Source organism: Notolabrus celidotus, chromosome 9 (assembly GCF_009762535.1).
Source record: "Notolabrus celidotus isolate fNotCel1 chromosome 9, fNotCel1.pri, whole genome shotgun sequence".
Lineage (NCBI taxonomy): Eukaryota > Metazoa > Chordata > Actinopteri > Labriformes > Labridae > Notolabrus > Notolabrus celidotus.
Window position 1 is genome coordinate 9,659,138 of NC_048280.1, and position 14,225 is coordinate 9,673,362.

Here is a 14,225-nt window from a genome sequence, read left to right on the forward strand (position 1 = left end):
TTTATTGAAGAATCTGTATTCTCTGACCACCACGTTTTCAATCATCTTGTATAAGCGCTGTTCTTGTTTAATAAGGAGGCTGTCATGGGAAGAAAAGATGGAACCAGTTTCCAGAATTTGAAAAATGAGACCTCAGCATTTTATTAAATCTGGGTTTAAAAGTCGGTGGTATATTATAATTTTCTTTTTCTACTGAACTTTTATAGAAGAAAAAATTCCAAGGAAGTCCTGATGCTGAAACGCATGTTTTAAGGTCTAATCAACCATGCCATGAAAATAAAGGCATTTTAACCATTCAAAAGTGAGTGCCTTACATTTTTTCCTTGGTTTCTGCATGTATCTCTATCCAAAGGTCGCGCTCCTTCCTCCGTTATTTGATTCTATGAACTTTTATGTTGTTTGTTTAGGACTTGGAGAAACTAATGATATAAATCTGCACTGACTCTGTTAGATTATTATAAGTTGCACTGGTATACAACACAGTCTGTTTTGGGGCGTCTCCCAGAGGGTTCATACTGTGTTCCTGCATGAAGGTCTCCATTGTGTTCGGCAATGTTCAGTTTCTATGCAGATGTGTAGCTCTTTCTAGTCCCATCTGTTATCGCAGACACAATAGCTACCTGAACGCTACAACGATAGTTGTGAGATACATTCTAACCCACTGGCCGCAACCAATTCCCGAGACTTGTGCTACCCTCCTCCTCTGGTGACATTTAGTCTGAAATTGAAGAGTCAAACCAGCACTCCACAAGGTTTATTTATTTAATAGTGTATCACTGTTTTCTTTACATGTATGATTCTTACCTAATGAGGAAAAAGTGGCGCTGCCAGACAGGTCAGCCTCACTTTGTATTCAGCATGCTTTGCACACAGAAGCAGTCATTTGCTTTTTCAAGCACCATTTTCTGGATAAAATACCGTAAAACAACAGAACACCTTTTTCTTCATCTAACACTCTTTGTTTTCTTCTTTTCTTTTAAACTAGTGCATGAAGTGGGGCGTGATGCTGCTGTTTGTTTTCATTGATTTGCTGTCCAATTGAAGCGCTTTGTGCTTAATTTTTGTTGTCTGAAAAGACAACAAAGTTTGAATGATTAATTGGTTGTTTTATTTGGGGATTCATCACTCATTTTAATACTTAGGTTTTTATTTACGTCTTGTGGTTTTCTTTGTCATTTCTTTGCCCATGTAGAGCACTTGAAAAGCCTTCATGTGGATAAATAAATAAAGCCACCTTGCCCTCCTTTGCCATAAAACCTTTTTGAGTTAAAAAAAGATTCCTGAAAAGAAAAATCAATGAAGATCTGGAGAGAATGACTATTACCTGTATCCAAGGCCTTGTTGAACCCACTTTGGGCATCACAACTTGCCCTTTGACCTTCCAATTCAGAGTCACATGGTTGGTTGTGGGCAGCAGATGAGGCTGCGGCCCCTGAAGCAGATCCACTGGGATTGGCTGTTCGATGCTCATGTTTCCGTAGCTGCAGTTGACGCTGGGCAGGGATTGTGGGGCGTCGACTCCCGGTTCCAGCTGGTGGAGGAAGAATGGCTCGGTCCGCTGTGATAGGCTGCCGTTTCTCATTACCTCCTGATTGGCTTCCCGCAAGAAGAAGGCAGAATCAGCCCCACTAAGCTGGCATTGGACAGGGAGATAAGTGGGAAGGGCTGAGGAGAAACGGGGCTGAGGGGTGTCTGGGCCTCCTCCTTGTCCAACTCCTGCTGCTCCTGATTGGCAGGGGAGATAGAGGGGGGAGAAAAACAAAAAAGGTATGGATAAAAAGAGAAAGGTGACAGGGAAGGAGAAAGGGGGAGAAAAAGAGAAGAAATATTGTCATTTCATTAAGGTCTCCTTCCTTAATAAAACTAGGCACAGTAGTTCTCAGTGTCATTTGAAATCCAGAGCAGCTGATCATCCATTAAAGACATCAACAAACAGCATATAAATCCATAGCCAGTGACCTGTGAAATACATTTCTATTGTATACTCACTGATGTAAACACATGCACACATCTATCAGCTTTTACAAAAATTCACAGACGCCTTACAAGCCGCTGACACAACATATACCACAGTACATGCTGCCTTTTCAGACATTAGCTCTAAGTTGTATATACAAGACTGATAGACTCAGCATCTCACAGGATTCTACATTAATGCATCACTTTTTATCCCCCATTCCAAAAGCATTACACCAGCATATATCAAAAATGACATATTGCTCCTTGGCAGTTTATTTCCATATATTTACATTCAGTTTTCATCCTTTTCCTGCTGTATTTATCACGCATTGCACATAGACGGGGACTTCAGAGTCTGGGATTACTAGGGTATTGGTGCAGTATTTCATTTCCCAAGAAGATGAGGGGTTACAATGAATGTGTCGTGTTGGGACGGAGATTTGATCCCTAACCTCCGTTATCCTCCATCACTCATTATTTTTTCATCCTCTGATCAGCTTGCTCAGCTTTATATGGCGCAAGGTACGGAACCACCAAACGGATCATTCGTTGATAACTCTTTGGATGCAAGTGTAAGCTAAATGCTAATATGAGCAAGAGTTAGTAGTAAATGTATTCAACAACTCCCGGTATGCCAAGAGGTTACATTTAGAAGTTAGATTTAGAACTATATGCCGAAGTGTTCTAGCCCACTTAAATCACTGATTAAGATAATATAACATCAGGGAGTTTTGTAGAAATGTCCATAATCAGAGCCACTTCTGAGTTAACATACACTTGAGTGTGTGCCATTAGGCTGAAAGCCTGCCTCAGCTCCAACTCTTTGCTTGTGTCTAGCATTCCCAACATGGTGGTCAAATTGTTGGGTTTGATAGCTTCTCTTGAGAAACCAATGGGGGACATCACAGAGACTATGTCCATATTCTATGCAGTCTATGCTCCTGTCAGGGGAGTATTTTGGGGTTCAGTTAGCATGACAAAGCTGTGTTTACGTTACACCCATCTTGTTATGTGGGACAAAATCATTTAAAAAGTGGCATATATTTCAAAAGAAATGCAGTTCTGACTTGATCACATTTAAAATTGCTATAGTTCCTGCATCTGTGCATTTCTGACCCCTTTAAAGTGGACGGAGCAAGTTGAAAAAACATTCAAGTTTCGGAACTCAACAGTCTTTCTTTCTTGTATTTCTTGTTTTTTTTTAATTTTGTATCTTTAATTGTTATCAAATCATTAATACTTAACAGGACAAATACGATTTACAGTCAGGTTTCATTTCTGAGAATTAATTGGGTGTCATTATCCATAGTTTTGTTTTCCACCATTAATGAGATATTTGAAATAATCTTTAACATAAGAGTCAGTTGGATGTGTTTTATTAGAAAAAAGGTTATCTCAGGATCATTGCTGATAATAAGAGCGGTGGTTAGCTAGTTACACAGCTAATTAAGACTATAGTTCAACAGTCTACAATTTAACATTATCATTTACAGGCTGGCAACGAATTTAACTTCTCACTAAACACTAATGGGTATTTGACATTTTGCAGTGCAGTGTGTTGAACTTTTGTGGTGATAGCCAGCACTAGCAAAATACATAAGTGTGCTGAGGAAGAGCACAGAAAAGGAATGCGCTAAATGGCTATAGCTGCACAATTTGTGAGAAAAAGAGTATGAAACTATGCATTTTATATACAAAAATACATTTCCATTTTAACACACCAAGGAACCAGTGCCAGCACAAAAAAACCCCACACATACTGAAGTTGGTTGTGCATAAATGTGTGTGCAAGTGTGCATTTGTGTGTGTGTGTGTGTGTGTGTGTGTGTTTGTATTTGTTTGTGTGTGTGTGTGTGTGTGTGTGTGTGTGTGTGTTTGTGTGTGTGTTTGTGTGTGTGTGTGCGTGTGCGTGTGAGTGTGCGTGTGTATTCGTGTGTCTTAGGGTAGCAGAGTGTGAAAATATAATGAGGGTGGGACAGCGTAGCGCTGTCTGGGGCAAGTCATACAGAGGCAACTTCACAAAAAAATAATAGAGGAGAAATAAAGTGATACCTCGGTGCAACATGAATAAGCAGGCTGGTTTGGTTATGGTGCGTGGGCACGTTAGGAGACATTTAGAGGGAGAGAGACAGGCACAGGGAAATAAAGGAGGGTGTGCTGGGAGAGTGGAGATACAGAAAGACAGTGGAATAGAGGATAGAAGAGTGAGACGGGGAGGAGGATAATCTTAAAGGGGCAAAACAAGAAAGGACAAAGAAAGGGAGAAGTTCAAGACTAGTTGGGCACACAGTTTAGATTGTAGGTACTGATATTTTTGCCCTGTACAGGATGAGTGCAAGATATGCAAACTTTTTATATACATTGATACGTTTCCTTGCACCAATATTGTATCCAGTACAGTATCAGTAATAGCAAAGCTCTACAATGCATGCTTGCAAGGAATAAACTGAAAAAAGGGGGAAAAGAAAGTTGAGCTGTTTGAGCTTGATAAGTGCTATGGACCTAGACTAGAGCAATTACTAAATGCTGAGGCTGGATTTCTGTTGGCCAAAAGAGGTGGTATTATCCTTTTTAATATTTTCCTTTTTCATTTCAAATGTTAAGATGAAATGTTGAATGTCAGTTCTAAATGTGGGCAAAGTTTCAAACGGTGAAGTAAACATGCGTTGGAGCAATCCCAGGATGAGACTGCTCAAAAAGTCACACGAGAACTTGGTGAGACCCACGTGAGCTTTGCACAAATCATCACAAATTGGTGAATATCATTAAAAGGGCATAATAAAAATAACCCTCTCCTGCTATTTGTTGCTGGGATTTTTTTGTCCATTTCAACATTTCAATTTTTTTATATTTTGTTGTTTAAATGGAGAATTACTGGTTAACTTTAATACAACAACTTTGTAGTATGGGAACAGTGGAGGAGGGTTCCGGAGTGCTTTAAAGTGACAAAGTCACAAATCTGACAAAAGAAAATATGTTATTGAGCTTTTATCTTTTATGAAGACAAGATAAAGCCTAAAAATGAGCGTAATACCCTCACTTTAAGAAAAGGGTTAAGGAATATAACAACGACACATTTTTCAAAACAAAACTGGGATAAAAAATACTGCTCTTAGACTTCATCCATAACCAAAATAAAACATTCAGTAAAGGTTATATAAATCATTAATTAGTGCCTGACATTGTGTAGTTCAGAGGTCCATATTATGGACATTTAGACCTGCAGTATGAGGGTCACAGAAAGCTAGCATGCAATGTGAGCCACCATATTGAGGCACTGAGAGACAGATTGGTTGAAATGCAGCCAGATCAGATTTTTAAATGCAGCAGTTCATCATCAGCTATTGACTTGCAGATTTCAGCAGTCATGTGATCATTACAGAAGAGCTCCACAACATCAGTGAGTTCCTGTTTTTGTAAAGTATATTCTATGTCCCTTGAATGGGAGTCCTTGAAGTCATGGCTTACATGTGTGTCTGTGTGTGGTGTGTCCACGGGAGTCTTATGAAGCATATGTCCTCATCCCTTACAGGGACCTGGAACAGCTGACGCACACGTACACATATATACAGAAAACACACACACATGCAGAGCTCTCTCATGCAGGCGAAGGTTGACCCTTGGATGAGATCATTAGCACTGTTTGAAATGTGTTCCCTTTCCTCAAAATAATAATTCTCATCTTTTTAACCATATTCCTGGTTCTGAATAGATCAGACTATTTTGTTTTTCTCTTGTGAAATTGCTGTTGACCCCTGGTCATTTTTCAAGTTAGCAATCTGAAAATGTAAGCTTCCACTTTTATCACTCTAATGATTTTGCCTGGGAAGCATCCGTTTATACAAAGAGCATGCAAACACACGTTCAGAAGTCTTTATCTTCTGTGAATAACATTTTAACACAATAAAGTGAGGCCAATCTCAGCTCAATAGGTGGCGCTCTTCTACAACAAGGGTAGGCCCTTTGGAATCTGGCATGCTAACACTGATATGCCATTGGCTACCATTGAACCTGGCATGGTCTGGATACTCTGGCATCATCTCTTTGGCAACCACAGCCACAACAGGAGTCCATACCTGCTGTGTCCTGCTGCACAGTGTGTATGTGTGTGTGCAAAAGTGCTCATGCCTAGATAGAAGAGTGGTTCCCTGTATATGAACGCATGGTTGAATAAGTTTATGTTTGTAAGTAATGTGGAAAATGTGCATGTATGCTTGCTTTTTTTTGTGTGTGGTCATTACTTGGACAAGGCATACTGTACCTTCAAAAGTGTGTGTGTGTGTGTGTGTTTTTGTGTGTGGAAAATTGGACAGGAACACAGCCAGATGTACAGAGATTTGACAAGGCCCATCTGTGATCTCTCTCCCCCCCCAAAAATGCCCATTCTGCTCTATTTCAAAGAACACACACACACACACACACACACACACACACACACACACACACACACACACAAATACACACGCAGCAACTAATCAAAACACAGTGGAGCGTGTAGGACAGAACACAGAGTGAAAGAAAGAAAGATGGGTTTATAGTAAGAAGATCTGGTATTGATATTGTGTTGACCAAATAAATGTGATCTCTAATTAGAGAGAGGTGTGCAAACAATTGGACTCGTGTTAGCATATCTTTCATATCAGGTTGCTTCGGGTATCAGTCTGCAGGTGTCAGCGTGTATTTGGTTCAAACACATTCAAAGACAGTCATCAGAGGCAGGCTGTTAAGAGACATGTGCAGAAACTTCAACATGAATACAAACATGCTCACACATTATCTAAAGCTCTGTTTCACTTTTATGTGCGTGCTTTTATTTGGAGTGGGTGCTATCTTGGCTTGGTCCAGGGTTGCGATGCCAAAACAGAAGGTGCCAAAAAGCTACAGAATGCTATTCTTGATGCTGTTACTCACAATTTTCCTTAATGTATGAAAACTGCAACAAACTACGTTACCCCTCCTCCTACTCCCTGCTCCCCTCCATCTGTTAGGTCCTCCATGCCAGTCCCCCAATTTCTCTTGCAAATATTTTTCTTCCTCTCTTCACTTGAACAAACAGCGATTCATTGTAAATACCTCAGGCTGAGTTTTCAATGCCAAGCACACTGTAACAGGTAAAATATATCTACAACTGCTTTCATGTAACTGTGAGCGGTTAAAAGTTCAACAAAATGTCGAAAAATTGTCAAGTGTTTGATGAAAAGCATCAAAACATCAGTTTGCCTTTGCTTCATGCAACACTTTCATCCTCGGAAGCAAATTACATCCCTAGAAACAAAATATATAAAAATACAGTGCAGGCACAGCACAGCAGAGAAAAAAATCCATCATGGGAGAATTTCCTGAAAAGAATGAACTCCATTGATCACACAGATGGCACGCTATCTAAGAGAGGGAAGGGGGAGAGAGGGAGAGATACAGACGGATACAGGGAGATATATGGACAGAGATGTGGAAGAAAAGGAAGGATGGAGTGGTGAGGAGGAGAGATAATAGGGTGAAAGAGGATGAGGAGGATGTGAGAGGGATGAGATTTCTATTTCTGAGCGGAGCATTCATCACAAGCATGGAGTTTATTTTGGTGGTCTCACTGTCTCTCATTCTCTCTGTCTGTCTCTCTGTCTTCCACCCTGAACTGTCTCTCCTTACTAGTGGTAATGTTCACATTTCATCATGGTTAATGGCAGTTCTAATCATTTCCCACATATAAATATGGGGAGGTCTGCTTAGACTGTGAAACAAGTTGTAGAAAGCCTTCAGTGGCTTCTTTGTGAAGTCTTAATAATAACCCTTATATTGCCATGGTCAGGTGAAATACTCTGCTTTGATTGGCTGTAGGGTGTGTAGTGATCCGGGACGACAACAATCTCTGTGTGAAATACTGCGCTCGCTACATTTTAGACTATGTCAAATGAGTAGCCGTAGAAACAGGACACCATTGGATCCTCTGTCACCATTTATGCAGCGTGTTACCCTTCTTATTACAACCAAATGAGTATTTGCAGTAGCCAGGAGTAGCTCGCTAGTTCAACTAGTGCTCAGTTGAGATGATAGAGCGTTAGTTTGCGCTGCTTCCCAATAGTTTGAGTATTTTGGGCGACAGGGACAAGAACAACATCATAGTGAAATGTAAGCTGTGCAAGAGGACAAGAGCTTGTCAGCTGCCAAGAACCCCATATTTGGAGAAGCATCTGCAAGCTAAACATAGCTCCACAACGCTGGTGGAGAGGTCCACTGAGGAGTAGAAAGAGTACTCCAACATGTTACTTCAGTTTCCAAGAAACGCAGGAATGCAACGCTTTACTATTAATAGCAGTAATCTTGTTATATTTTGGGGGCATTTTTGCCTTCATTGGATAGGAAAGCTGGAGATGGATAGGAGATGTTGGGAGCATGGAGCGAGGGAGGACATGTAGCAAATGGCAGAGGCTGGGGGGTCGAACCCGCAACCTCTGTGATAAGGACTATAGCCTCTGTATGTGGGGCTCATGCTTAGACTGCCAATGGCGCCCCAACAAGTTACTTTCATAAGTAACGTTACCCAACACAACTCCAGGTTAGTGTCTAAGATCAGTTCTGTTTACTTGTGTAGTGAACAACATTGACTCTACTCAAAAACTTTACTGATGGTATTTATTGTTTCAGGTAGCAATGATAGGCCTCAGAATTTCTTCACCAAATGCACCTTTTTTTTGTTTGGCAAGTGGCCATGTTATGAGCAGATTACTGACTTTTTTAGTGTCCATTACCAATAATTATTGGAAAGTGCTGGGATACTTCTGCAGGCTTGGCATTGTCTATTTCATGACATCAACGTGACGTCATCTATATGTTCAAAAGACACAGTTTATGAGGACTAAAGGTCAAAAGTTAACTGGATAATGGTTGCATTGGGGTCAATGTAGGAGCTGGTTTTTGCAGCACTTTGGTCTTTTTCTTTGGTTGTCTGTAAGTAAGGATTCGCTAATTTTCTAACTTTCATTACTGTGGTAAAGTGACACTGGTGCATAACAGCAAGAGGGTTACAGGTTTGTAGACGCTATCAATAGTAACTTTGCACAGCTTCCCTCCACAGTCAGAAAACAAGCAGCTTAATTGCCAGCCAAATTACCGGTAGATGTGAATGTGAGAATGTCTGTCTGTATGAATCAGCCCTGTGATTAACTGGCGACCTGTCCAGGCTGAACCCCGCCTCTCCCCTGAGGCCAGTTGGGATCAGCTCCAGCCCCCTGCGCCCTTCTAAGGCGGATAAGCGGCACAGATAATGAATGGATGGCTCCAAATAGACCTACACACTATTAATGTATGTTTCAAGCTGGTCACCCAACAGCTTGCTGTATTTCCAACACACAACAAATAAAAGACAGCTAGATGGATGCCAATTAGTGGTACAGGGGCTGGAGAATTTCACCTTGCAGTATTATGAAACTCATCGCAATAGCCCTGCAAGATAGGTGCTACGAAGAAACTTTCACAGTAATGGATATGGTAGTTGAGACTGTCAAATAAGTGTTGGTTCAGCTCAGCCTGATTTTGAGACAAAGATATTTATCTGTTGTATTCAAATATCAGGTGCAACTTAAACTTCATACAGTGTGCATGTCTTTTTTGTGACATCAGCTCTTGCTTGTAGCAGTTTGTATTCTTCCTGAATATTTTCATGCTTTTAAAATATCTCCCTGCTGACTTACTCAAGAAAAAGAGCCTTTTTCCTGGCCTATTCTCCAACACTTTCAGGAATTGAAGAATGATCCTCTTTCAAGTTGTCTTAGTCATTTCATGTTGTTTTAAAAGTGTAAATATCAGAGTGCCACCTGTCAGACCTTTTTAACTACTGACTAATGCTGCTAATTGGAATTCATCCGAACACAACAAACCTTTGGAGCAGTTTTTGTACTTGTGGTGAAGTTTCTTCTGAGTTTGTCCTGTATTTTGTCCACTCTTGGTTGAGTAATACCCAATACTCCCCCACAGGCATGCACCACCTGTTGATTGATGCCCCTGTCAGAGGGTCAATGGAGTCACATTTCCCCAGATGTGGTCAGACTGCCACCTCCTAAGTCTGCCGCCCGCCGCCCCCCGCCCCACTGACTTGGACCCAATATCGGCCCTTCTCTTTCTATCCCTCTGCCTCTTTTTCTCAATTTTTTCTTCCGTACCTTTTTATATTAGTTTTCCACCTCTCTGTCTGTAGCCTCTTGGTCCCAATATTCTGGTTCTGTCTGAATTTGTCATAACACCTTTCTATAGGTGTCATTAAATGGGAGGACAGGGAGACATGTCATAGCCAATAATTACATATAAATCATCAATCCATCTGTTGTGATGCTGTCGCACTTTTTGAACATTGAGAGTAGAGTCAGACATTGTGGGAAAGGCTGCAGTGTACTTAATGAAGTCACACAGCAGAAACAGAGAGAACCAAACTGAGGTGGGAGGACTTTTTTTTTTTTTTTTAAAGTGGCTTGGTTGTTTTCCAGTTCATATCCAAGCAGCAACCTCCGATCTCAAACTAAGAAGTCCATGCGGAAGTGTTATAACCTGCAATTCATCGAGAATCCGCTTGAGGCTGGCTGCAGAAACACTGGAAACCACATAGACATGAATGGGAAAAAGACCATCTTTGCAGCATTTATAAACATGTTTACAGCCTGGTTAAAAAAATGGCTTGGCACTTTGTAGCTACTCTATCGGCACACACTGTACGGGGGGTGAATTTTTTTCTAACGTGACAGTTCAGAAGATATTAAGATTACGAGTTTTTACCCAAATAAGGACATGACTGACTTGACTCCCGGTCGGGAACACGTAGCTGTTGGCTAAGAGGCTCAAACTGCGCTCTTTACGTCACATCTTGCCTGGTTGTGTTCCGCATTTCCAATATGGCTGCCGCCGTCGATTGGCTTCAAAACAGCACTCAGGAACAGATGGGTGACGTCACGGATACTATGTCCATATTTTATACAGACTATGTTCATATCACACAATAAAGTTGCAGTTCAGGAATTTGTTTGGTAAAAGTGTGTCATAGGGATGTACAATTATGTACTCTTCTGCTATCCAGTCTAAACTCAGAAATCTTGGAGTTATATTCGATCAGTCCATGTATTTCGATCACCACATAAAACAGTTGTCCTGGTCATGTTTCTTCCATTTACGAAACATTGCCAAACTTAGGTCTGTTGTGTCACATCCTGAACTGGAAATGATTATTCATGCTTTTGTTCATCCCGACTGGACTATTGTTATTCACTTTTCACCTGTCTCAGTAAATCGTCCCTCCATCGTCTTCAATTAGTCCAGAATGCTGCTGCAAGGCTGTTGACCAAGTCCAGCCGGACAACCCACATCACTCTGATTCTTTCTTCCCTACATTGGCTTCCAGTTAAATTTAGGATCCATTTCAAACTTCTCGTTTTTGTGTACAGAGCTCTGCGTGGTCAGGCTCCTGAATACATCGTCGACCTGCTACACCCCTACCTCACCTCACTCACCTTGTACAGACTAATGTTTTAATTATGCTATTGTCTGTTTCTTGTAATGTTTTGGATATTTTTCTGTGAAGCACTTTGTGATTTTATTCAATGAAAGGTACTATACTAAATACAATGTACTTACTTACTTACTTGTCCCTTCCTGTATTTCCAGTTTTTAGCTTTTCTATCATCAACACACACCCTCCAATGTTCTTATCACTTTATTTCCCCACTGTCAGTTCTGTGCTTTCCTCTCTTTTAGCAGAGAGCAGGTTTAGATGAAGTGATTGAAAGATCCAATGAAGGAGGGAGGACATGGTGGGATGGAAGACTTTGGAAGTTTCGAATGCGAGTTTTCTGACTGTGACTCATGTCAGAGTGGATGTGCGCTTGGAGGTCATTGCACTCTGTCTCTCAGACTATGAGTGTGTGTTTGTGGCAGCAGATGCAAGGAAGTGTGAAGAGCAATTTCAAATAGTCACTTTTACACCAAGAGAGACAGAAAAGGAGGGAAAGAAAGAAAATATTTCTCCGGGAGGAAGTGGAGCAGCACAGACAGAAATAGAGGACCAGAGTGCAGAAACTGCCAATGTCAAAAACACATGTGTGCATCCAAAGCCACAACCAAAAACAAACCTAAAATCTGATTTATTCAAGAGCACTGGATGTTGTGCTCGGAAATTTAGATTCACATATAAATATGGCAAAAAGTTTCCAGGGGTTTGTGAATTTGACTAAAACAATGTGAAAAGTAACTTTTTGAACAGGACACACCCCCAAAAAAATATTCACAGCAAAATCAATAGGGCTGTCAAACGTAACGCGATAAAGCATTTACATAAATTCCTTTTAATTTTGACACATGATTGATGCACGCACGATCTGTGACTATGACCCTCGCTGTATGGAAAATAAGGAAACAATGCATGAGTAACATTGTGGATTGCAAGCAGTAGCACACCTCCCTGTGCAGAACTGGATAAGAAACGGTCCTTTGAAAGGCAAGCTTATTTTCAAAGCTGTGCCAGACGGTTTTCTCTTTAAGACAAAAAATATTTAGCATTTACCAAAGTTTTTAGGAGAAGAAGAAAGAATTGTGTTGAATAATTTTTGTTGCTGTTGTTGAAGGTTGGCTTGGAAACCAGAGGGCCGCCAGCTCAAGTCCTGTTAGCCTGCAAGCCCATTATTACCAGTTGTCTATGATGATAACAGCAACGGTGTCAAAGTTGTGACAATTTCCTGATGTATGTTTTAAGGTGTGTTAATTACAAAGCTCAGAGAAAAAGAGCTGAATGAGGACAAAAGTGTCAGCATAAATATTGCTGCCCTTTTTTTAACATTACCTCCAATACATCTTCTTCTACAAATAAAGCCAAGCACAAATAAATATAAAGGGAGGGAGGAAGAAAGAGAATATAGTTGGCATTCATTTGTCAATTCTTGCAGGATGACCTATAGCCATATGTGCTGTGCATCACAAAACAGTTTAATTAACTCTTCATTTTGGTGGGTGGTCTGGCTAATATGCTAAAACTGAGCCAAAGTTATCACCTGCAGTTCCTCACCCCGAAAACGGCAGCCAAAAAGAGTGATAAACAAACAGCAGAAGTTCTTTCAATTAAAACTGAGTTGTGAAGAAAAGCCTGTGTGTCTGAGTGTGTGTGTATGTGTGTGTCAGGCCAGGATCTCCTGGCTATGAATAAGAGGAAGGGATAAATCCATCGGGCCTTGGTGCCTTCAATTCAATCCTTCAGTGGTCCACAGCCAAGCAGCCAACTTGTCAAAGCTGCTTATAAGGGGGCTAAAGGACTCGCAGCCTCAACTGACTTAATGGACCAATAGGAACTAAGTAGCTAAGGGAAGAAGAGGGAAAGAGGAGAAGAAATGATGGTGGAAAATAGCAGAAGGATGAGTTTCCTTGGAGGAGAGGAGGTCATGAAAGAGGGGGAGAGATAAGTAAAAGTCACAGAGAAGAGTGAGGATGTGAAGGATGGGAAAAGTAAAGGACAAGCATGATGGGAAAAGGACAGGGAAAAGATGAGCAAGGGAGGTGAGGATGAGGAAGTGGAGGAGGAAAAGGGAAGGGGAAGATAAGTGGGGAGGACAAGTACAAGAGGAGGAGCAGACGAGTTAATAGAGATAAATGTGGAGAAGAGCGAAGGAATGAGGCAAGGAAACGGAGAGAGAGGAGTGCAAGGAAAAGGGGGGAGGAAACTAGGGAACAAAACTGAATAAGGTAGAAAAAATCTATAAGTATTTTTTCATAAATTCACATTTAACGTGATGAAAAGATTAGTGTGCACATAAATGTGGATTATCTTACATATAGCATCATCTGTGGCTGTGTGTGTCTGACCGTTGTGGTTAAACTGAGAGGCTACGCTTGTGATGTCAAGACCAATATCAGCTATTATATATCTGCTAGCCAAACACACACTACACACACACAGGGAGACACAGACGCTGACATGCTGTGACACAGTTTGTGAACATGAGTCATTAATGGAACATGTCCCAGAGAAAAAAGACACAGAGAGGGAGAGGAAAGGAGACATTAATGACTCAAATAAGGACCCAGGAGAGGAACTCTGTGAATCGTAAGGGATTTCTCCGACTGTCTTTTTAATAACAGTCTCTGTAACTCTGATGCAAAAACTTACTACTTGAAAAGAGGAATGGAAGAAAATGGAAGTGAAAAAGAAAGCACTCCTGAAATGAATAAAATGGAAATTAACAGGATAGATGTGTACATTTATTAGCATCCTTAAATGTACCATTTGAAGATTTTGACCA

General features: G+C 40.8%; 1 protein-coding gene across 1 annotated transcript in view; it reads right to left on the bottom strand.

Moving 5' to 3' along the window:
• LOC117818563 (transmembrane protein 132D-like) overlaps positions 1 to 1,721 on the bottom strand; it is a 127,665-nt gene extending 125,944 nt beyond the window's left edge. The window contains exon 1 of the mRNA XM_034691501.1: positions 1,325 to 1,721. Within this exon, the coding sequence (XP_034547392.1) occupies positions 1,325 to 1,582 (258 nt within the window). The 5' untranslated portion in view covers positions 1,583 to 1,721. The remainder of the gene's footprint in view (positions 1 to 1,324) is intronic.
• Between the last annotated feature and the right edge of the window lie 12,504 nt (positions 1,722 to 14,225).